Source organism: Haplochromis burtoni, unplaced genomic scaffold (genome assembly GCF_018398535.1).
Source record: "Haplochromis burtoni strain Fernald_Lab_line unplaced genomic scaffold, NCSU_Asbu1 Contig_132, whole genome shotgun sequence".
Taxonomy (NCBI): Eukaryota; Metazoa; Chordata; class Actinopteri; order Cichliformes; family Cichlidae; genus Haplochromis; species Haplochromis burtoni.
Genome location: NW_024582493.1, coordinates 693,582 through 718,266, shown reverse-complemented (window position 1 = coordinate 718,266; position 24,685 = coordinate 693,582). Strand labels below are relative to the sequence as shown.

The 24,685-nt window shown below is 43.9% G+C and overlaps 1 protein-coding gene across 5 annotated transcripts in view; it reads left to right on the top strand.

Moving 5' to 3' along the window:
- Positions 1 to 24,685, top strand: part of usp32 (ubiquitin specific peptidase 32) — a 78,844-nt gene that overhangs the window by 28,266 nt on the left and 25,893 nt on the right. For 2 of the 5 annotated variants that reach the window (XM_014336353.2, XM_014336355.2), the window contains exons 3-22: positions 780 to 885; positions 3,270 to 3,388; positions 5,589 to 5,748; positions 12,395 to 12,526; positions 12,688 to 12,795; positions 13,110 to 13,225; positions 14,437 to 14,499; positions 14,818 to 14,901; positions 15,005 to 15,066; positions 15,172 to 15,274; positions 16,973 to 17,159; positions 17,263 to 17,441; positions 17,942 to 18,082; positions 18,724 to 18,889; positions 20,869 to 21,023; positions 21,872 to 21,953; positions 22,037 to 22,111; positions 23,698 to 23,836; positions 23,988 to 24,093; positions 24,285 to 24,458. In XM_014336353.2, coding sequence (XP_014191839.1) covers positions 780 to 885; positions 3,270 to 3,388; positions 5,589 to 5,748; positions 12,395 to 12,526; positions 12,688 to 12,795; positions 13,110 to 13,225; positions 14,437 to 14,499; positions 14,818 to 14,901; positions 15,005 to 15,066; positions 15,172 to 15,274; positions 16,973 to 17,159; positions 17,263 to 17,441; positions 17,942 to 18,082; positions 18,724 to 18,889; positions 20,869 to 21,023; positions 21,872 to 21,953; positions 22,037 to 22,111; positions 23,698 to 23,836; positions 23,988 to 24,093; positions 24,285 to 24,458 — 2,457 coding nt within the window. The remainder of the gene's footprint in view (positions 1 to 779; positions 886 to 3,269; positions 3,389 to 5,588; positions 5,749 to 12,394; positions 12,527 to 12,687; positions 12,796 to 13,109; positions 13,226 to 14,436; positions 14,500 to 14,817; positions 14,902 to 15,004; positions 15,067 to 15,171; positions 15,275 to 16,972; positions 17,160 to 17,262; positions 17,442 to 17,941; positions 18,083 to 18,723; positions 18,890 to 20,868; positions 21,024 to 21,871; positions 21,954 to 22,036; positions 22,112 to 23,697; positions 23,837 to 23,987; positions 24,094 to 24,284; positions 24,459 to 24,685) is intronic. The other 3 variants (XM_014336356.2, XM_005930848.3, XM_014336354.2) reach the window with 2 other exon arrangements.

The window sequence follows — 24,685 nt, the reverse complement described above, 5'->3', positions numbered from 1 at the left end:
CCAATTTAGCTTCCACTTGGCTGAAGATAAAGCCTAGCTAAACACCTACCAGGTAGAAAGCCAAATGGCTGCTCTCTGGGACTCTAAGCAGCAGTGTGTGACGAAGGGGCGGCAGATGACGGTGAAAGTGTTGGATTTAGGAATTTGCATCGTATGACACAGTGTGACTTCCGTGTTTTTAAAAGCCACAAATAAAGCTTCTGTACTCTGTGTGACCTGCTGGCATGGACATGCTTCATCAGCTCCTGACTGCAGAGTCATGTTATGCAAGCCATCAGCGTGTCCTTTAGCTTAATGACAGCAGCGCCTCCGTAACATGAGCTGATATAGTTTTAAAGATGAGGAGCACATTTCTCTATTTTTGTTTTGGGTGATTTTCTCTCACAGTTCCACAGAAACTAGTCCAGGGCTACTTCTGAGAAACTGAACTGAAAATGAATTGTAAGTCCAGCACAGGAAGTACCTTCCTCCTGTCAGCTTTCCTTTTACTGACATCGTACTGTAGGTCTTGCAGTATTCCAGAATCATGTCACCAACATTACTGCATCCAAGCTGTTATGTTAAATGTTACATTTGTTATATTTTTGAACGACAAACTTCAAATGGTTTTGTTTTTTTTCTCAGTTGTCGGTGAAACCTGATGACGTTGGTCAAAACTCTTCTTTGCTCACACATTGGCAGCTTTTGTCACTGTGGTGTTTGGATGGGCTGACGTCTCGATCGTGTTACAGGCGGTGGAGCAGCTCGTGTTTAACGTCACGATTATGTGTGTGTTTTAGGTGATCTACACCTCGTTTGGAGGCTCTGCCAAAGGGCTGCACTTTAACAATCTGATCGTGGGTTTGGTGCTTCTGACCAGAGGACGTGATGAGGAGAAGGCAAAGTGTAAGTATCTGTTTAGGCCAGGAGATGTTGATTTCATTTCCCTCTCTCTTGTCTCGCTTTAAAAAACAAAAAACAAAAAACAGAATAAAAGTAGTTTTAAAATTTGTTTTTTATGAGATATAATGTTAGCTTTAAGCTAATGCAGTTTAATTATAGTCAAGGAGTGATCAGGGGTTGCCATGGCTACTGCCACAGTTGGATAAACATACTTACTGTCATTAAAGTAATTTATTACATCATTACCTACTACGAAAAGTAATTTGTTAAAGTATTTCTAAATTGCTAAAACGAACCCCCTTTGCATGTAGACGGGGTGTCATGGTTAAACATCCGGAGGCTGTATTTCCTGTCATATATATTTACCTTTAAGTGCTTTCACTCTACCTCTTTTCATAGCGAGTTGCACTCGGTAATATCTCCACCACCAAATAATCAGCATCAGGCTGGTTCGAGCTAGCTTTAGCTGAACTAAATGCTGTTTCTGAGGCTGAGCTCTGGCACAGGTATTAACAGGCCTCGTGTTTTGAAGGTACTGTTTAAAAATGTGAAGAACTAATTAGCAGCTGACCCTTGTGAACACTTCTCAGTATCTCAGCCGTGTAAAGGCCCGACAGACTCCTGGATTTGTTCCACGATTACTTGGTGAAATTTCCCTCTGGGCTTTGACTCGGACATTTATCCTAAGCCTCGTCCAGTGCTGTCTTGGATGTTTGCTTTCATACTGAAAGATGAACAATTATGTAGATTTCTGTTGAGGTCATCAAACTGTTCTTTGTTGTATTTTAGAAGCTAATAAAACAAATAATGAGACGACTCGTTCCACAGCTATTTTTTCCCCACTATTAATTTTATATCTGTAAACTTTAAGAAACTAGTCTCCTGGGTCAATAATTCTGCAATCACTCATTTTAACCTGCGGTTTAGTCCTTTATAATATCTGTCTCCATTCTTTGTTCCATGTTAAGTGTTACTTGGAACAAAATCCATCCCGGATACGGATGTTGGCATCCGTCGAGTTATGTATAGGCAACATATGTTGAACGTGACAAAACAAACAAATGATGAAATTAACATAAACGAAACAGATTTGGGGCTTTACAATAAAAGTTTTTCTTAAAAATCTTTTAAATGTTAATATTTATTGTATGTGTGATGACATTCGTCGACGCACTCGTTAAGGAGGAGATGGGGTACATGCATATATACATACACTGTGATCAAAGAGAAAAGATGCAGTATTCATAGTTGTCACATCACTACTGGGACACGTCCACCTGGAAGACAAAACAGTACTGCGGTCCTCCAGCTGTCCTCTAAACGTCTTCAGATTTAACTTGGCACAGCACCAGCTTCCAGGAGGGCGTGGCATATGGCACCAACCTGTGAACACACCTACGCCTACCCCGCCTTACAGGCCAAATCATTCTCCACGGCAACCAGGCTGTCAGTGGCGGCTCATTGAAACTGTAGGAATGGTTTAGCCGACACTGGACAAATATTCTGACACGTGACAAATGAATGCTCCTCATACTTCCTGGCCCGACACTGTAAATGTCCAAGTCAACCAAATGTTAGATTTACACGTGGTACTTGAAGCTAGCTGTAGCAGTTATCTTTGCTTTAACGCTGAAGTTTCTTGTTCTTCGCCTCCCACACGGTGGTGTTATTTACCCATCCAGCAGGTCACAAGTCCCCAAAAATCACGGTTTCTCTTCATATCTTTGTCTCCCCTCCATGAAGAGATGAACGTAGTCTTGGCTCGAGATAAAAACAAAACTTTCGTCTTGCAGTACTACTGACCGTCCACTGCTGACAGTCATGATGGAGCGATGTTTTGCCCGACAGGGTGGCGAGTCGCTCACGTGACTGAAAACTATGAAAAAGCGAGTCAGCGAAGTCGGAACTGCAGCGAAACACTTGAATTTAATCTGGGAACAAAACATTGAAATGTTGAACTTGTCAGTGGACTGATGACAGTGGTTCTGTTTTACTGCAAAACATCATTTTTAGAAGGTATTTCTACATGTACAGCTTCAGAAAAGCTCGCTCACCTTAACTGTCCAAGCACACATGGGCCGGAAACTCTCAGAACTGTGTGAGACATCTGGTTGATTTCTTTGTAGGATAGGCTACAAGCTGAAGGAGCGACTGTTTTGAGACCACAGTGATTGAAACGTTTCGTTTCTTTTTGTTTTTCATGCTTTTGGTTCGTCTCTTCTTCCTCAGGCTCATTCTGGCAGTCGTATCTCACATGTCGCAGGCATTCAAATCCATCAGGACATTATTGACATTGCGACTTTTATCAGCTCATTGCTGCTGTGTGCTGGACGCCTGCGTTCCTGTGATAAAGCTGAGCTTTCTTCTTTGTGTGTTTGTGTGCACAGACCTCTTCAGCCTGTTTGCCAGTGATCTGGGGGGATATGCTGCCAGGGAAGATATAGAAGCAGTTCTGCAGGTCCTGGATGGAGAAGTCCCGGCATCCCTGAAGGAGTCCTTCGGCGAGGTGAGCAAACGCTGCAAAAGACTGCACAGCATTAATCTGTTAACTCATGCACTCATGCAAGTGAGCTGCAGACTAATGACTCCTCAGCTTCTATCGCAGAGCGCTTGATCGTTGCAGAGGTTTCAGTCACATGCTTATAAAAGAGCCATTGTTACTAGGAGCGCACAGGGAGCCTCCTCGCTGTGATAATACAAAGTTTGGCTTATCAGCGAGTCATTGTGCTGGTTATTAAAATACCACCTGAAAGCATGCAAACCTCCCCACTCCCACCTCCTTTAAAGCATGCAAACATCTCTAGAGACACAACACAAGAAAGTCTAATACTCAGGTGTTGCATTTTCCCCCGATGATGTTTATGTCCATTATTATCCTTCTGCAATTACATGTTCACTTCTGAAATCACCACTAACCAAATCCATGTCCAAGACTGATTGTTTCATTTGTTTAGATGCTTATTTGTGGGTTAAACAGAGTCGGGATATTGTTTGTGTGCAGGAGAAACAAAAAAGTCGTTTGGTACTGGGCCACAAGAGTTGAGGCTCCGGGGGGGAATTCATGGTTTTCAGGGTTTTTATCGGCTTTTAGCGTTATTCTTTTATCGTTTTTATCATTAACTTGGTTTCCCTGCGTCTTTTCCTGTGTGTTATGAATAAATCTTCCTTTTTGTTTGGTGCCGGTGTCGTGCCAAACTAGGTTCCCCTGCGTCAGGAGCACAAGCTGGACTGTCCAAATCACGGACAAACGGCATCCCACATTGCTGATTTTTAGTTCACAACACTTCTTATTATGACGCATTACTCCTGAAACTTTAGAGGATTTAGCTCTTTATATAGTAAAGTTACAGGAGAATAAAAATAGTTATCAGCCAAAATGTTAATGGTTTGTTAAAATAATCCCATCTGAGCAATAAATATATAATTTTCTGTAGTAACCCTCAAACTGAATGGTAATGTAACGATACTAATTTTTCACTTTTTCACAAAATGAAAACATCAGTACTTCCTGCGTGCTCCCAGCACAGGGGAAACATTGTCGGGGATACCTACTTTGGCACGACACCGGCACTGGTTTTATTTTGTTGTATTTATCCGCCACACCTTTAAGGCCGGTCTGTGAAAATATTGTCGGACATAAAAGTGGCGACCGCTTGGGGACCGCTGCCGTAAAGAGTTTTAAAACATCAAAAGAAGCCAAACCTAAGGTTCAACTGAAAATAGTGCACGTGTATTTAAGAGCCTTCTTGGAGCACAATAAATATCACTCAATGATTTCACAATGAGTTTATTGGAGCTATCATTAGCAGTGCTAGCACCAGCATGTAGGCTAACGTCCACACACATGTACGTAATGTGGTTGCACAGTTTATGTGCAGCTGTTAACATTATTTATCGCTGACGTATCAAAATAATTTAAGTCAAGTCCTTCTAGAGGGAGGTGTTGCAGCTCGGCTCGCTCTATTTTGACCAGCTTGTGTTTGTGGTGCCAATCATCTCGCTGACTGAAGCACACATACAGAGTTCAGGCCTTAGCAAAGCCATTGTGACATATAACATGTTTAAGCGTCACTTTTGTTTTAAAGGGGTGGCTGCATTACCTGCTGCCTCGGCCACTGGTAGTCCAGGTGTGCACGAGGCCGTTCCTACAGTAGCTCTAAGTTTGTGCACGAGGGAACATTTGCATTCATCGGGGATCGTTACGATTCATCAGGTTTCTTATATTAGAGCCTCGTCTGTCGTTCTCTGTTTGATGTTTGCAGCGTGAAACTGACATCTGTCAACTGAATAGAGCTTCCACCTTGATGTGAAGCAAAGTGCATTTCCCTTATCTATGTTTGCGCCCTCGTCCTTGGCTACTTTCTGCAGTCCTGCCCCGGCACTTGTCACTCATTTTGATGAGCTGACTTCTTTAAAATGTCAGTAAACTTCTGTTGGGGGAAAAAGACGTTCAAGAAGCAGAAGTCGGTGCTTCTCGTCACGACTGAATGATTCGATTTGTCAGACTTTGTGTAATTTGTTAGTTTAAATTTAAAAGCCCTAAACCCCAAAACACTTTGACTGATGAATAACAATAGCTAATGAGTCCGTAGCGACGGGCCAAAGCCTTTCCTCATTAAATAGCCAAACGGGGATGGACTCGGCACACGGCTGGCGATCGGGTGTTTTGGCGACAGCAGATTCATTTTGCCTTTGTGTTTGTGCAGGGAGACAAGGTCAACTACGATCGCTTCAGGAACTGGCTCCTGCAGGACAAGGAAGCCTTCACTTTGTCCAGATGGCTGCTGTCGGGAGGAGTGTGTGTCACCCTGACGGATGACAGCGACACGCCCACTTTCTACCAGACCCTAGCGGGCGTCACACACCGTAAGGCCACCCCTAAAACAGCGTCCTGCAGCAGTGCGCCTGAATGTTATGTGTTTACTTCACACTTGAGACGCTCAGGTGTTCATTTGATACCTGGTTTGTTTTAGATGGACTTTGAATTGTTTCTGGATGATTATTCAGCATTTTTAGTCACTACAAGAACCTGCCTCGAAATTTTGACCTGCCTGGCCAAACTCTGCAATGCACAAGGCCTTACTAACCAATGTTGCTCCACAGAGAATAACTTGGAAAGCTTTTAATGTGAAACTGCTCCAAGAAAATTGATGGCTTGTAGCTTGTTAAAGCGGAGGGGAGGATTAATAAATAAAACAATTTAAAAAAATAAAACTTCAGCAGGTTAGAGCTGGTTTGAAGAGTAGTGTTTGTAAGGGGAAAAGGAGAGCATCAGACTCTTCTGAGTGGTGGGAATGCAGTTTGTGCTGATGGTGTTCCTGACGCTACCAGGAACCACAAGTTGGTATAAAGTTTGCATTAATACGAGCAGCAGCTGCTACCAAGATGTGGAGGTTTCTTGCTAGAAGGTGATGACATATACCAGCAGAGATGGGCAGTAACGCGTTACAAGTAACGCGTTACTGTAATCTGATTACTTTTTTCAAGTAACGAGTAAAGTAAGGGATTACTATTGCAAAAACGGTAATTAGATTACCGTTACTTTCCTGTAGGAACGCTGCGTTACTGCTTACTAAAACCGTGATTTTTTGCGAGAATGTCTCATGACAGCTGTGTGCAGATCAACAATGGATCATATATCGATTGTGGGAGAGAGTTGAGCGTGCAGCGTTTAAAGCGTGGAAGTACTGACCTTACTTTGAGTTTGATTCCATAAAAAGTGACAAAAACATTAGCGTCCATGTGCGTGGGAAGAAAACTTCTTTTTACAGCGAAAAAACCCCTAAACTTCCAAGCAAGCACCGAGTAGCCTAGACGTAATGGGAAACTCACAGAGAAACTCGCGGATTCTTCCACTGACCGCGCGCACACCTGCACCAGGGTAACCTCCGCCTACCCCACTCCTGCTTTACAGGTGAAAATAGAGCAACAGGACCGCTGAGTCTTTGACTTTATTTATTTTTCTGCTGTGTTTTACTTGCATCTATTTGAAAGACTGAGTGTAAACACAAAAATATTTTATTTTATGTGCTGGAATGTGCAGAAAATAGGTTTAAATGTTAAACTAATTTCTTCCAGTCAGAGAATGTTGCATATAATTAAATTTTTGCTTGATGCATAAAGTTAAAAGATTAAAACTAATAAAACAAGTTTAAAAAGAGACTTTTCCATTTGATTACATTTTGTATGATGGATTATGCAGAAAAAGTAGAATTGGGCTGAAAGATCTATCGCTTTATCACCTCTTCAGGTTGTAAATCGTGTTTTTAAAAAGTAACTAAGTAACTAAGTAATTAATTACTTTTGAAAATAAGTAATCAGTAAAGTAACGGGATTACTTTTTTGGGGAAGTAATTAGTTACTGATTACTTTTTTCAAGTAACTTGACCAACACTGTATACCAGTAAACACAGGCTGCTGGGAGGAGCCTGTTGCATGTGAAGGTGCAGCCCCGTCTGATTGTAGGTCGCGCAGAACGTTTGATTATTTGTAAATATTTGTTCCTGAATTCGAAGCAGCGAAACGTGCTGGTGCTTATTCTCTTCATCTTGTTGCTTTCTGTTCTGTTTGCACGAACTGAACCCTCGGCTTGGACCGAGCTGCAGAACCACTGAAAAATTAAAACTCAGAATCCTTCCACACCTGTTTCAATGAGACTGATGTCATTTTAATTACATTTTGTTTGTGTGTGTTGTTGTTGTTGCCTGTGTTTAATTGTGTAATATTTGTAACTGTGAGATACTTGCTGCTGCCTGTTTCGGCCAGGTCTCCCTTAAGAAAGAGGTTTTGAATCTCAGTGGGAGGTTAAATAAAAAAGCAGGGACTAAAAGTGAAATATTTCAGGGATGTGATAGATTCACTGTGTGATGTTCTGCCATATTGTAGTGAGTGAAACGGACATTTTCCCATTTCCATCTTCCTCTTCCTGCACCTCCGTCCTCGGTCTTGGAGAGCAAACGTCTCAGGAAACACCACAAACGTCTCCCGGCGTGCGTTCCAGCTCCGACAGCGTTACAATTAAAACCTGCTGTTTTTAAACCCACTGACCCAGATTCTTATTTCATGTCGTCTTCCAGCTTCGTGACTCCATCACTCCTTCATATGAATCGTGAGTTCTTGTCAAAGTCTGAACCAGAGAACATGAATGTTGATGCTGTCGAGTGTGTCTTCCCATGCTGACAGCCACCTCTGTCCCAGCCGGCTCTTATGTAACAAAAGTATTTGAATGGGTGGTTTTATTTCTGCCTGATGTTACTGATTGATTTGTGAAAGACTGTTCAGGGTCAGTAAGTGTAGTATAGTGCAGCGTGTGCAGTACAGGACGTTACACGAGTCCTTAAAGATATTGTCCTGATGAGAGAAACTTTGCTTTGCTTGTGTAAAATGAAGGAGCTGAAAAAGGCTTGATAATGAAACCTTTTCATACCCTACAGTTCACTTTAGAAACACGCTGTGGTTTGCAGATACAAAGCCTTATTACCAGCCCAGACGTTTGATCTACAGCACAGTGTGTCTAAAAACATGATTACGTCACTCAGAAACAGCAAGTTTTTACTCTACGGCAAAGAGTTTAAGACAAAAAAGAAAAGAAAAAAATTGGTTACTGTTATTGTGTTGAGGACGTCCTCGCATACTAAGCTCGACATAAGCAGGTGATAGTGTGTCTATTCTTGCAAAAAGCCTTTTAAAAGAAGTAGTGTGTGATGTAGCAGTACACTTATTCTGTCAACACGTCTCCACAAATCTGATTTTTTAAAAACTTTATTCTAAAACGATTTCTTAGCCAACTTCATGCCACATGATTCCCTGACCTCATTATACCTTAGATCCACATTGTTCCACAAACACAGAGAGATGCATGTGGGTGTGTCACATTGGTTTGTGGCTTTCAGCTCAGTTTTCCACATTTGCGTCTCACAGTTACAGTGAGAGTAACGATGGAGCGATCGTACGAACAGCAGTGATTGCTGGCACGTCAAACAAAAGCACGTTCTGTTGTTTGCTGTAGGTCAGTGTTTTCACAAGACCAAGAAGTAAATTTAGCCTGTTAAGTTCAGATGGCTGCAAAGAAGCTGTGTTGTCCAGAGAAGCTGAGGTTGTCTTTAATCTGGCTGCTTCCAGCTTATCCTCTTACCTTTGCGTCTCTTGATCTGTATTTGTGAGTGTGAGATGAAGAGAGAGCGTGACTGACACAGCCCTGGTTCATGACTCTCCAGAACGAGAACATAAAGCGTGACTCGCGGCGGAGCTTAGCACAGTGAATCTGCTGCTAACGTGCTAGCTTGGATGCTATCTTGGAGTTATTTGAGTAGAAATCCTTGGAAATAACCTTCCAGGCAGCTGATGCGAAGAGTTTTGCTGTGCTACGTACTGGCGGTGGCAACACCTGTGTAAGGATGTTCCCTGGATAATGGTATGGTATCTCTGCTGCCACTCGGACAGAGTAGCACCTCTGGGTGGGTATCAGACCTACAGGGCGCCATGACGTGTAACGGCCCGTCATCAGATCGGTTTTGTCATTCAAATGAAAAGTACCTGGATTTGTTTTTCGTTGGTAGATTTATGCGTACCAGCATCTGAGTAGCACATCTAGCATAGTAGCAGTGCAGGTCCTTGGGCTCTGTAAAAGTTAATGCACGTACTCAGAAGAGAAGACTGCTAAACTGAAGCTCATCATCATTATAAAGACGTTAAATCCAGCAAAGAATGGCTCTTGTGTGTCTTCGAGTCTACGCCAGTGTTTGTAGAAGTGAGCCTATGGTGGATGGGAGATGTGCAGGAGTGGATCCAAAGTGAGCCTCGTGAGTTTTATAGATTAGCAGTCAGACCGTCATTTGACTGAATCAGAGCCTTCAGTAATATTTCTGGCTTGTATCATTTCCTCCATGCCGTCTCCGTACAGTCCCTGGTGTAAATCATTCGTTTTGTATTCAGTGTTTCCTTTAACTTTAAATGTCTGAACCAGGAAGTGAGAAAGGTTGTCGAGCTGTGTCGACGTCCGTGTCTTTACTACAGAGAGTTATAAAAACCTTCTCTCAGTCAGAGAGAAGTCTGGGCTTCAGCTTCACCTGCCTCCCATCACTGCAACCTGTTTGTTACCCGTAGCTGCTAAAAACAAGCTTTCAGCCCACCTGACCGAGAATCCACAGTCCAGTTTCTACCAGGAAGTGCCGGCCGTTTGATTCATACGTCTGCGTTTGACAACTATTATCGTTTTGGCTACCTGCCACAGGCTAGCTGACTAGCTGCTGAATCCAGTTAGCTTAAGCTGCAGATTAGAAAGTTAAAGGAGGAGGCTGGTTGTTACCCCGGGCGGAGCTTCATGTGCTATATCGGTCTGATCCGTATCACTTTGTGACAACCAGAGGCAAATTCTCCCATTGCTCATTGCATTACCCTACCCTGGGTTTACTGATTGGGGTGTGTGTGTGTGTGTGTGTGTGTGTGTGTGTGTGTGTGTGTATGTGTGTGTGTGTGTGTGTGTGTGTGTGTGTGTGTGTGTGTGTGTGGTCACCAAATGTAATTGCCTAATTAGCAATAATTAGTTTATATGATCCTAAATTTGTACTTGTGGACTTGTATTAAATTTCCGATGATACGTTTGAATAAATTTTTATATTTCTTACGTTCGGATGGTTAAACGTCACCTGGGCCACACCTGAAAGAACAACATCCTGACCTGTCTTTAAACATTAACAAAACGCTCTGTTATAATCAGTGAGAGTTGTGACACCACAAAGTCGTCTGTTTAGCCAGCTTTCATTGCTGACATGAAATAGGCTCAATATTATCAATTTATTGGTTCTTTCTCAGTCTCACTGAGCAACGTGCTTAAAGCCATAAACACACACAGCACTTTAAATACTGAACTAGTGTTCAGCGTGTGTCTTCTCACACACTTTTTTGTCACTGTTTTGTTTGCAGCAGTTGCAATGCTTTCATTCTGTATTAGTTATTTAAACCGTTTAAAGAAATCAGAAAGGAAACAGAACGACCTTCATCCTTTTAGACTGTTCTCATGGAGAAGATGTGAACGTAGACGGGAACATAACCAAACGAGCTGCTAGGAGAAGCTGGCCGACTGTTTCTCAGTGGAGGATAATGACCGAGCTCTGCTGAGGCAGTGGAGACAGCCTGGTTCTCCCCAGGAGATCCTTTCTTCTGCTGATGTACGATAAAGTATCTGAGTGCGCTCGTGTCGTGTTGCTCCTCCATACTCCCACAGAAGTTCTTCCCTCACCTGTCAGCAGCATCACTTATGGATCGCATGCTCCCGTGTTTTCTTTCCTCTTTGCCCTCAAGCACCATATTTATGATTCAGTACACAGTGTTATTTTTCTCCATTTGCATGGTTTGTACAGTAATAAAATTCAGTTATAGCTGCATGATGTGAGAAAAATGTGCATCAGTAATGAAGATGCAAGAAGAAGGTTTGAAGTTTAGAAGTTTTAGCCGACACATCTTAAGTAAAAATGTCCGATTAAGCTTAGTAACCTGTAAAGAAAAAGATAACGATTAACGCAGATGCTTCATGTACGCTGGGCTGCATTAACAGCTGATCTGCCTGCATTAGACATGCTGATGCGCCTCACGTGTAAAGACGTTCAGGTCTGCAGTGCATGTTTGCAAACGGCTTTCACCTGGACGATCTAAAATACAGTTTGCTTTTATCTTTCTATTCTCACATCAACGGTGCTGGATTGGTCATTTACAGAAATCAGGTGAAATTCAGATCTGCGGTGTTTCAACTGTTTCTTTGTGTTGTTCCATTTTAAATTACACATATTCGTTTTGGCTCTGTGGCTCAGTGCCGCAGACAGTAACCGTGTAGCCGCGTGGCAGATGTTCCATAGTTTTGTTACTGTAACCAGGATAATATTGTTTGAAATAAAAACACAGACGGCGCCGTCAGCTTCCAACGTGACATTTTGAAGTGACCTTGAGCAAAAGGGGGTGGAGTGAAGTTATCAGCTGATACTAGCTAGCTTGTTTGGCATGCTGATTTAATCAACTGTGAGCAGCAGTGTACAGACTAAAACACCTGTTTGTGAGTTCCCAGCAACAGACTAACAGAACACGACGTTTGGCTCTCGTGTTCTTGGCTGTTCTGTACCACAGCACCTCATCTGTCCCGTGCTTCCATTTAGTGATGCAGAAACACCAACACCCCAGAAACGGTGGATGGACCCCAGCCGGTTGTGTTAGCACACCGGACGTCCTGGAGCCAGTCTCAGGAAGAAATATAGTTTTTGTTTTTTGGTTTATTTTGTTCTTCTGCATTTGTCTTGTTTTCACTTTATGTATATGTTGGCAGTCTCTGGATGAATGCGTTGACTTTAGAAAGTCCAAACAGGCTTTAAACCTGTCTCATAAAAACTTTCTGATTTGCTGTTCCTAATTCTTGGAAAGTGTGGAGAAACTGCTCAATCAAATGTCACTGTGCAACATTCGCCTGCAGTACGATCCTTCAGTGACAAATATCTGACTGCCCGTCTCTGTGCGTCTCCTGCAGTGGAGGAGTCTGACATTATAGACTTGGAGAAGCGCTACTGGTTGCTGAAAGCTCAGTCCAGGACCGGCCGCTTTGACTTGGAAACCTTCGTTCCTCTCGTCTCTCCTCCTATTCATGCGTCACTGAGTGAAGGTAAGACGATACTTACTCAGTTTCATATCTGCATAGCTTTGCAATAATGATGAAGAAACGAGACCAAAGTGGCGTTCTCACTTTGAATACGCGACCTCAGCAGAGAACACGACCTGCTTTAAGCGTGCCTAATGTTATGTGTTGTTGATCTTGTTTTTTAGGCTTGTTTCACGCCTTTGATGAAAATCGGGACAATCACATCGACTTTAAAGAGATCTCTTGTGGGCTCTCCGCATGCTGCAGGGGGCCTGTTGCTGAGAGACAGAAATGTAAGGCTCGCTGTGGATTCAGATCCACACACACACCCCACACAAGTCCCACCGCTGCCCATAACAAGCCCGTTTCTCAGTTGAAGCTGATATCCAGGGTTTAAAAGTCTTTTTTTTTCCTTAAAGAAAGTCCCGATCGGTCGGTACAGTCATGGACCGCTCTCATCAGGACTTCCACTGGTGCTTGAAATTACATTTGCACTGGCAGCAGTGGCAGCGTGTTGGATTTCCTGCTCGTACACTGAACGGCACGATGCATCGGCGTGGTGCTTCATCAACATCATAAACGTCTTTTTGGTCTCTTTCACTTCCAGTTTGCTTTAAAGTGTTTGATGTGGACCGTGATGGGGTTCTGTCTCGAGATGAGCTTCATGAAATGGTGGTGGCCTTGCTGGAGGTGTGGAAGGACAATCGGACAGACTTACTCCCTGTAAGTAAACTCACACTGTCACACACACGCACACAACCCTCCAGAGCGATCAAAGGTGAATTTTCATATTTATGCCTACTGGAACCTGACTCATGCACAGAACTGTGCTCTGTTCTTTTAACTGTGGAAGGTAATTATAGCAGTCAGGGTTTTGTGACTGAGAGAGGTTTTTCTTTTTCTGATAACAAAATATTTTCTGATCTGTTTAAGAGACGTATGCAAATATGCACATTCAGCATAAATAGAATGTAAATCTGTAAATTTGTTCTCTTTGTGAACTTTTCCACTATCAGCATTGGTTTAACAGCTGATATTTCTCCCTCCTCGTGTCTTTTTTTTCACTAGTTTTGCATTTGGCTAGGGGCGTTACTGGTAGCATTAGGCGATACCTGGACCCTGCAGAGGTTGCACAGGTAGTTCAACTCCTCCAGGATAGCACATCAATATTTTGCCATTGCCAGAAGGATTGCTGTTTGCTTCAGCACAGTCTGAAGAACATGAAGGAGATTCCAGGAGACAGACAGTTACTCTAGGAGAGCTGGACACGACTCCAGAAGGTCCTTAACCGTCAGCAGGACCGGTATCTGCTCCTTTGTGCACGGAGGAACAGGATAAGCACTGCCAGAGCTACAAAATGACCTCCAGCACTGGTGTGAATGTCTCTGACCAAACAACCTTCATGACGGTGGCCTGAGAGCCCTGGCATCACTGGCACCTTCTGTTTTTCACAGATGAGAGCAGGTTCACCCTGAGCACATGTGACAGATGTAAAAAGGTCTGAATGAGTCATGGAGAACATTGTTGCATGTAACCTTGTTCAGTAGGGGGGCATATCCACAGAGGGACATACAGACCTCTACGGGCTAGTTAACGGCACCCTGGCTGCCATCAGGTACCAGCATGAACTCCACTGACCCACTGTCAGACCCTCCTCTGGTGTAGTGGGTTCTTACTGGTGCACGACAATGCCCGGCCTCACGTGGTGCAAACGCGCAGTCAGGTACCAAAGGATGAACGAAGTGGTGCCGTCCACTGCTCCCATGCTCACCCAACCTAAATCCGAGTCTGAGACATCAGAGCATCGAGTGTCAGCAGGTTGCGCGTCAGACTGTCCGGGAGCTCAGTGATGGCCTGCTGCAGATCTGGAGGAGGTTAAGACGAGGCGCTTACTGTGTTTTGCTGCATGCTGATCTATTGTGTTGCTGTTGCAGGAGCTGCAGAGTAGTGTGTCAGACATAGTAGAAGACATCCTAAAGATGCACGACACAACTAAGGTAAGACAGCTCCATGTTATCGTCGTTGGAACACAGTCCTGTGCAAAACCTCTAAATACATAAATGCTCATTAGTATTCATGATTAATTTTTAAGGCTTTTAAAGCGTCCGCAGCTTTAAAGAAATCATTGCTCTCGTTCAGAAAAAGCAAACACTTTTCACGCAGCCATGTGAGTGTTGGCTGCTCACTGACAATAACCTCGCAGTCCTCAGCCACCTTATCGTACCCACAGCTATTCGAAGGTGTCACAGCAGTGTTTATTTTCAGAGTTGCGTGCCTGATTATGTTCGCCTTGGTTCTATTTCACTCTCCACCAGCTGGGTCACCTGACCCTCGAGGACTACCAGATCTGGAGTGTAAAGAGCGCTTTGGCCAACGAGTTCCTGAACCTGCTTTTTCAGGTCAGCACCCAGATGCTACGGTCTTAAAACTCACACCGTGTTCACATTGAAGTTGAGTATTTATTTGTTATCCTCGTGTATTTTCATCTTTATCTCGGTTCAGGTGTGCCACATAGTCCTGGGGCTCAGGCCTGCTACTCCAGAGGAGGAGGGGCAAATCATCAGGTACGTACCTGTCCTCGCCACCTGTCCAGTCATTGTTTGGTTGAAAGGTCTGTTCGATGTTTCTCATTTGATTTGTGATTTTCTCCTTTGTGTGTGTGTGTGTAGGGGTTGGTTAGAGAGGGAGAGCAGACATGGGCTGCAGCAAGGCCAGAACTGGTTCCTCATCTCGATGCTGTGGTGGCAGCAGTGGAAAGACTACGTTAAATATGTAAGTAGTGCATTAACCCTTTAAAGCCGGTCGGAGCGGGCACGCTCTGTTTTGCGTAACTATTTTTAAATCCCGGTAGCACTGCAACCGCGTAAGCTAGCACAATAATTTGTTTTTGCATATGAAACCAGAGGAGTTGTACTTACATCTGATACCATCAGCTTGTCCTCGGTCACGGTTTCCTTCCACATAAAGCTTTGCAAAAACTGCATAAAAAGCGGTTGCAGCAACAAAAACATAATATTCCAGAAACACGCTTTGCCGATCTGATCAGCTGTTTGTAACACTTCCTACGTTGGAATAGACGTCAGCGCGAACTATTGCATGTCCGCCATGACCTGCCCGAAATCGGAAGTGTAGTTTTTTTACCATCAGGGCCTCATGAGCCTATACTGGTGTTTTTAAAAGTTATGTTTGACTTTATGACTTTCTGTGTCGTTTCTGGGATGCTGAGGACTCATATTGCACTGCTGGAAATAGTTTATTTTGATGCATGTGCTGCTTTTTTGCAAATTTGCATCATAATATTTATTTTAGTTTTTCCTGCAGTGTATAAAAATTGGTGTATTTAAAAAAAAAAACTATGAAGACACTCAAAATAAATTTCCTGTGGTGGGAAACTAGTTTGTGCAACTTTTTTGTATTTAAAGTTTTGAGGGATAAGCCTCTTAAATTTCTCTAACTAGAAATATATGTTAAAAAATCAAAAACGATTTTAAATTTTTTTGTAGTTTATTGCACTTTTTTGCAATTTATGTAATTACTATGCACTTAATGCAGACATATTATTAGAATTTGGGCTATAATGGTTGTATTGATGTATAGGAACTTGAAATGCTCCTGAAAATGGCTCCACAGCATGTAAAAATATAATATAAGCTCTGGCGGACTTGGTTCTATGGTAGGTCTTAAAGGGTTAACGGGATTTTTTTATTGAGCTCTTTTCCCCTCAGACGTCTGTTTCTGTTTTCTGAGCTGAGCAGGTTTCTGGCGTCGGGAGCAAAATGATTGAGCGCGCGTTAGAAATGAGTCTGATCTCTGTCTAACACCTGGAACCTGTTCTGATGGTCGTCACACCACCTCTGATATGTCCCAAGATGTCACAACTTGTCATTAAGGGTACGGGGAGGTTGTCAAACATTGTCATTATGGGGAAAGCTTTAAATATAGCTGCTAATAGCTGACAGCACTGTGGTTAACATATGTTAGGCAGTGTCCCATGATGCTGTACGGTGAACAGCACAGGATCGAATATTCAGCGGACACTCTTTGAGTCGCCTTTTCTGCACAGAAACAGGAACTGGTCACAATCTCTTTACTCCATGCATTTGTTTATCCGGGGCCTTTTAAAGTCGAGTGCCCTGTTTTCACCTTCACCTCTCATTCACTTTCATACATCACTACAAAGCTTAGCTACAGGCCATTACATGCGTGACAGCTGTCCTGTTATTATTTATATATGTCTCGGGTGTGTACGATTTAGCAGTGGTATATGTATTTATATTTCCCCCCACTTAAAAACATCTGCGACAGTTTCTGTTTCCATTCATGCACTTCCAGTCAGTGTGTCAGACTCATCGTTGCATCTTGTGCTGTAACTTCACTGGGACAGAAGCAGTGACCATCAGCCAGTAAGATAAAACGTGATAGCAGCTCTCACGGTAAACAATCTTGCCAATTGGGTCGTCTTCCCCTCAGGAGCATAAGGGCATCGTGGTGGAACAGCCGTCCATCCTGAGCTCACTCAGAACTCCAATGGCCACGGCCACCGTCGAGCCTGCCCTCCCTGAAAGCCTGGGAGGACCGGCCACGTCCGGCCACGTCAGCCCCACCGAGGAGAGGTCACCCGATGCCGTGTCCAGTGCCTCAGAGGCTACAGAAACTGGTCAGTCCGCACATCTCTTTATAGAAACGGATTGTAGATCAAAATGAAAATCGTGGGTGTTATTTTTGTACTATGTATTTGCTCTGCTCCCTCTCTGTCTCAGCAGCACTGAGCCCACAGGTAGCCTCAGCCACAGAGAGCTGTTTCGCACGTCAGCACAACGTCTCAGACAACAACAATCAGTGTTTTTCTGGAGCCAACGGCCACCTCCCCTCCCAGCTGGCAGCACAAAGACCCGGAGCCATCGACAACCAGCCTCTGGTCACCACTGACCCCATGAAGGCAAGGACTAACTCAGTATGGCTGTAATAAGGTCGCAGCTTTTCAGGCATAGCGTGCGTCCCGTATCACGTTCACAGCTCAGCTGGAGCGTATGTTTGACACACGAGCTCAGAGAAGCCGCTCATTCCAGCAGCGTTGCACTCCCTCCTGATTTGCATTCTGGGTGGTGCTCGTGCATCATGTTTTACAAAGCTGTGCGTCTAAGAGACAGATGTGGTCCTGGCTCTTGACAATGAGGGCGTCTGCAATCTTTAGCACGTGTAAAAACAGATTCTTTCTCGGTTTGTTTTGGAGTCGCTCCTCATCTGCTGGCAAAGGCTCCGCGGGGCCAGATGGCACCTCTCTTTCCTTTTGTCTTATCTTTCTGTAATCATCGCAGCATTTCTGCTCGTGTGTAGCATCAGGGTGCTGTCTCTTTTTATTATGCGTAATTCAGAGAGACAGACCAGCGTCTTTGTGCCCTTATTCGAATGCTGATGTGTGTCCCGTGTCCTGTGCAGGCGCCCACGTTAACTATGGAGGGCGGCAGGCTAAAACGCTCCCTGCAGCTGCTGCCTCGTAGAGACTTTGAGACGGTGCCAGAGCCTGTGTGGCGGGCGCTCTACCACTGGTACGGTGCCAACCTCAGCCTGCCGCGACCGGTGAGTGAACACAGCAAACCACTCACAAGCTAATGAACTTCACTTTCACTGTGATGCAGTACCTGGGAATAATCAATCAGCTGCTGGGCTGGAGCAGGTCATCCATGAGCAAACAAATGAGTGTGTAGGCAAAACTGAAAAGTGCACTGGAAGTTAAAAAGTAGCTGCTTTCTATACAAATTCAATAAAAATAAATACAGCACATGTGTGTTTTTGTACTCCCTCGCTTTTATCCAAGCATGCACAGAGAACCACGACTGTGACAGTCATTAGCACTGATGACGTTTCCACGGGTTACCACACTGCCGTCAAATTCAGCTTTATTTATAAAGCTCCAAATCACAACAACAGTTTCCTCAGGGGCTTTATATTGTACATAAGGTCATCTGTTGAACTTCAGTAACATGCAGATAGTAAGCACATGTTCTCTCAGTAAATATCCTACTTTACTAGTATTACGTGCATTTATTGTACTCCACTTTAGCTGCGTAGAAGTCACATGGTTTCAGATTTAAGTGCAGATTAAAGTTAAGAGTGCAGAAAAAAGGTTTATATTCAGATGTGCTGCATGTCTCTTGTGTTTTATGTTGATTATTAGTACAAGAATGTTTCATGGGCCTTTGAAATTCCTTCCCCTGCAGGTAATCTTGGAAAGTAAGACAGGCCAGCCGGAGCTGGAACTCTTCCCCCGCTACCTCCTCTTCCTTCGCCAGCAGCCGGCCACGCGCTCCCCCCAGTCCAACATCTGGGTCAATATGGGTATGACCAGCCTGCGAATGTTCCCACCGAATTTACCCCCCACAAGAGGTAATGTAAGCCTGCAGCAAGACCAGAGCAAGCCGTCGAACAGTGCTTCATTCAGCAACCCCGCATCCCCCGCCTCCTCTCCGTTAATCTTCTTTAAGTTGACTGATCCAACCCAGGCGATTCTCTGGAGTGAACCCACGGCGCACAAAGGAGAAATGCTGATCAGTCTAACACTGGAATAATCAAACCATTTTATTTTCATCTACACAGCTCGTCGTAGTGTTATTTAGCAGGTGGAGCAGTGAGCGGCGTAATCACAGTCGCCTCAGTCTCCCTGCAAGACTTTCAGAACAATTTCCAAAATCAGGAAACTTCAGGAAAACCCCAAACAGGGAGCAGCAGCTGTTTCTAAACGTTATCCATCACCACATAAAGAAATGTGCTTCCTGTCAGCAGAAAACCTGTTGCTATGGTTACGTCCCCAATTCTAAAAAACACAATGATTTTCTCACAGATCCGTGTTGTGGACAACGTCAGATGTTTAAACTAAGAAAACTATGAGCTCATTTTGAACACGTTTAAAACACGGAGACTGCAGCGAGTTCACAGCTACGCAGCTTCCTGTCTCAACAGCACCTGTAAACAGACCTGAGGACAGCAGTGATGCTTTTGTTCTTGTCCGAGACGACTCCGCCTGCTCCTGTGGGGTCTTCAGTGTTCAGTTATTTTAAGAAGTGTTTTTAGTCGGTCAAAGGTCTGGACTGCCGTTTTAGGGCCCCGACTAGTATGAAGCCACGCTGTGGTAATACATGCAGTGTGCATTGTTCCAGTGCACTTGCAGGTTCTAACTTCACTGTAACTTTCTGCACTGATGCTGTCTTTCCAGATGTGAAACCTGTGCTGGAAGGGCTCTGATGCACCCTAGACCGTCAGTGGCCCCTCTCTTCATTGGTCCACAAAGCAGTTTCTGTGCCTCGGTCCATTTTAAAACCATAAAGCCAGCAGTCTTACTGGGCCTGGATGTTCATTTCCTGATTCTTCTTTGTTTGATAGAACTTCAACCTTCATTTCTAATTACTGGGTGACATGAACACATGGCAGTGGCAGCTTGCAGCCCAATATTGACGTTTAGCTTTGTCAGTAGTTTCTTTCTCCAGATCCTTGGAATCTTTTCCAGCAGGTGTGAGTGAGCTGTAGGTAGATGGCTGCTCAGCCATATGAGGTAAAACGCTCCCAGTTGACTCTATTTATAGACCCACCCACTCACACAGTAAGTGATGCCTGATTTTCAGCTCAGCGGTTCATTCTCTCTTGCATAGTGTATAAACGGACACCTGTAAACAAAAGATGTCCCACTGCGGCGAGATGACGAGGCGAAATGCGTAGGCGTGCGTAGTCACTCGAGCTGTAATCAGATTGGAGATGCTCGGCGCTCACCCCGAGCTTGCCGGCACTAATCAAGTCAACAGATCGAGTTTCTGGTTACAGGTTTCACAGAGCCCGCTGAGTTTTAGCTTCCATCGTGACTCACGCTATCTGAGCAGCCGCTGTCATTGCTGGGCATTCAGACCTTTGTTAGGCATGGAGTCGAGTATCTGATATACTGTAGATCTAATTTATACCTCATATTCCACAGAATGTCATCCTGACAGCTGTAGGCGGCGGTGAAGCATCACACCAAGTTTATAGGATGCTTAATTACAAAGCTGTGCACATGAAAAACCCTCCAATCAATCTCGATTGTAACAGGACTAATGTTGCCTGGTTTGTGTTTGATTTAATCCACACACAGTCCTCTAAATTCACTAAGTTGATTGACCAATCAAACCTGCACTGATTGCCCTTTTCTTGCTGCTTTCTTACAACTAATCCTCAGTCAGCAACATGCTGCTGTTGGTACCGATCAGCTGTTTGGGTCTGCCAACCTGTGAACAGATGAACAGTGATTATGTGAGAGCCAATGGGAACAGACATAAGTGTGAATGAATAATTGCATCCGAGCGTGGCTGGGGTATGTCACTGTTGCTTTCTTCGAGCAGGTAACGTGCCATCCCCCAACGCTCCTCTGAAGAGGATGCTGGCCTACACGGGCTGCTTCAGCCGCATGGGCACCATTAAGGACATCCACCTGTACCTGTCGCAAAGGCTCCGCATCAAGGAGGAGGACATGAGGCTCTGGCTCTACAACAGTGAGGTGAGGATCAAATCTCTCACAGCGATCCCCGCTATTTAACCCTGGACTTTGAGACACACACACACTGTTGTTATATTTTTGGGCTCTGATGAGATATCAGATATATGTTAGCCAATGTCTGCTTTGGTTCAAGTTTCCAGAGAAAGTAGAGAACAACCAGAAACGCAACAGGCCCAGATGTTTGCAGCGTTATTAAGGAGCTTTACTGTCATGAAGCTGATGAGATGCTTAAAAGGAAAACAGACAAGAAAGCGTTTCGTAGGACAGAGCTTCAGATGAGAGTGCTGGACAGACCTGGAGAGATTATTGTTTATGGAGGCCATACGAGCCTTTATTAGAGTTTACTGCAGCACACTGAATGCATTTTAAAGGAAAATGTATTCCCAGTGTCAGAACACTTTCAGAATCCCAAAGCGCACATCCAACTGCATGAAAGTATGTTTAACAGGGAGAAATCCACTGCTTTTAAAAGCCTTGTTGTTCCCTAAATCCCATTTCTATTGAAGAAAGCTTGAATCTCCTGCAGGAAGCACTGCTGCTACAAAGCAGAGTGCTAGATGCTTCCTGTAGACATTATTATGTAGCTGAAAGTTGGGGGTGGTGGTAAGTCTGAACTTATATGTGCATTCGTTCAGTGTGGAGCAGTCTGTGGCCCAGCAGATCGTTTTGCCCCCCAGGACCTTCTTGCAGATTAACCCGGCCCAGACTACAGCTGCTTTTAAAATAAGCTGACACAGAAGAAAGCTGAGCAGAGCTGTTAGCCCAGTGCTGAAAGAAGTCAAAAGTTATTAAACAGCATATGAACTGCAACCAATCTTCTCCTGTTTCCTTTACCTGTTGTCCACCAGAACTACCTCACACTTCTGGATGATGAAGATCACACACTGGAAAGCCTGAAGATCCAGGATGAGCAGCAGCTGGTTATTGAAGGTGTTGTTTCTCCCCAGAGTTGCTGATCGTTCTGTATCACGGCACAGCAGAGTGGAACAAACATGTCTTTTGTTTCTCCACAGTCAGGAACAAAGACATGAGCTGGCCTGAGGAAATGTCTTTCATTGCCAACAGTAGTAAGATGGACAGACACAAAGGTAAGTTTAAAGAGCGCACTGTGCAACCGCTGGCATGCTCTGATAGGATGCTGTAATGTTTCTTCTGCTTTTGCCTCTAAAGAAAAGGCTCTGGAGATCATTTTTTGGCATTTGTACAGCTTTATTTGAAAGGGTAGAGTGACGAGAGAGCGGGGGGGAGACGTGCGGCAAACGGCCACGGGTCGGATTCGAACCCGGGCCGGCCGCTCTCAGCCACGCGGCCTCATATTGTGGTCGCATATTTTGAAGCCACCCTGATAACCTTTTCCCACCAACGATGTGGAGATCCAACCTCTTTAGATCCAATTAAAATCAAGACACTCAAAAAGATGCTCTGGAAAAGAGTAGAATTCTTGGAACAGAGTTTAATACACTGAATCATATGAACAGCAGGAAAAATACATACAGACATTTAGCAAGAAAATTGCAAAGCAGAAAGCAAGCAAAGCAAAACCCCGGGGTGTACAGCCTTAAGCACAGACAGCAGAGCAACACCGAGACAGACAGGAGGCAGCAGCAGGAGGAAAAAGAGCTCTGGGGGTGTCCTCTGGTCCCCTAATACAGGGACCAGTATCCCCGCCCCCTGCTGCTGGGTAACTTTCCCACCCATCCAAACACAGCTGCAGGGGTCAGGTAGCGGCCAAGGTCTTGGCCAAAGGCCAGTCAGGACTCCGGCTACCCCCTGCTCTGGCTTATCACAATAGGTCATGACACAGTCAAAGATCACACATTAATCCTAATTATTAAATCTTATACAGCAAGTGGCACAATCGTATAACATACATGCTTTCTCATATATAAAAACACTTCAGTGTGTGTGTGTGTGTGTGTGTGTGATTATATCATAGGGTATTTTATCGTGATGTGTTCAGGATCTCTGTTACAATGTTACTGCTTTGGTTGTGCTGCATGAAAGATGTTGAGTGTGTATTAGTGAAGGTCAGTTACCGGAGCTGGAGAGTGAGTTATTCAGGCGAACTCCCAACAGCATTAACTGCCCTGTTACTGTAAAACCTTAATAACCTCGGTGAAGCAAAATGTCTTGTGCTTAAGACTCTACATTAAAGTTAAAATATATATGTTCAGAGCACATAGATATATAGTGTATATAGTTACATAGTTATACATATCACACAAAAATCCACCACAATATGGTTGCTTGGTCTAGTGAGCTAAAGCGGCGCCCGAGCTCTGGAAAATGTTGAACTCCAAAATCCAAGAAGTAACTATGACCAGTGCAGATTATATCACTAAATACATTATAATAATAATAATAATAATTATACAGAATTATGTCTAAAGAGGAAAAAAGGATGTTTTTAACCCTTTGATCCATTTTTAAAATTTGTATAAAGTTTGTTTTGAAGTAAAGTAAAAGTACTTGGAGTTCAAAGGTTTTTTGTTTCTTTGTTTAGGTGTTTGTTTTTTGAGGACTCCTAAGCGTTCAAAGACAGTTTGGCCTCATGTCCTTTATTCTCCAGCATAAATTCTCATATGTAAAAAACATATTGAATGTATGTATGACTCATTTTTCTTCAGTTAAGCATTTTAGCATCTGAACAGCACGTCTTTGTATCCCAACACAGTTCCCACAGAGAAAGGGGCGACTGGCCTCAGTAACCTTGGCAACACCTGCTTCATGAACTCGAGCATCCAGTGTGTGAGCAACACCAAGCCTCTCACAGACTACTTCCTCTCAGGGAGACACCTCTACGAGCTCAACAGGTGCCTTTTATTCAAAATATTTTATTGAGTATTTGTGGATATAGTTTAAAGAAAAACAGAAAACCAACTGTTTATAATGAATACAAAACAACAATGAGGGGAAAAACAAACATTTTCATTTTAACTAACTTTTTTTTTGGTGTATCAATAGAACCAATCCTATTGGGATGCGAGGTCACATGGCCAAGTGTTATGGCGACCTGGTGATGGAGCTGTGGAGTGGGACACAGAAGAATGTAGCTCCACTCAAACTCAGGGTGAGAAGTTGCAGCATTTCCAATATATTAGTCACAAAAAGAGTTTCATGTGCAGGCGGGTGCACATCCACAGGAGGCCACAGAATATTAAAGTGATAGTGTGGGACTGTCTTAGCTAGTATGATATTTTTGGCTCAGCTATGTTTTGTCGTGCTTATGTTCTAATCAGAGTTTATGATTCATTGCTTTAGTGGACGATAGCAAAGTACGCCCCCCGTTTCAATGGCTTCCAGCAGCAGGACTCTCAGGAGCTGCTGGCCTTCCTCCTGGACGGCCTCCACGAAGACCTGAACAGAGTCCACGAGAAGCCGTACGTGGAGCTGAAGGACAGCGATGGTCGGCCAGACTGGGAGGTGGCCTCTGAGGTCAGAGTTCACACTGATTAATTGGAGCAAGAATAAGTTATTTTGGTTAATAAGATAATAAACATCTGGATTATCATTTTAAACATTTCAGGTAATTACACTGTAACGGGGGAGTCACTGAGCTTTAATTCAAATGCTAGATAATAAATATAAAAACAAGCAAAAGAGAGAGAACTTAGGGTTATGTATATAACCCCGGTTCTCTGAGTAGCATGAGTGAGTGTCTC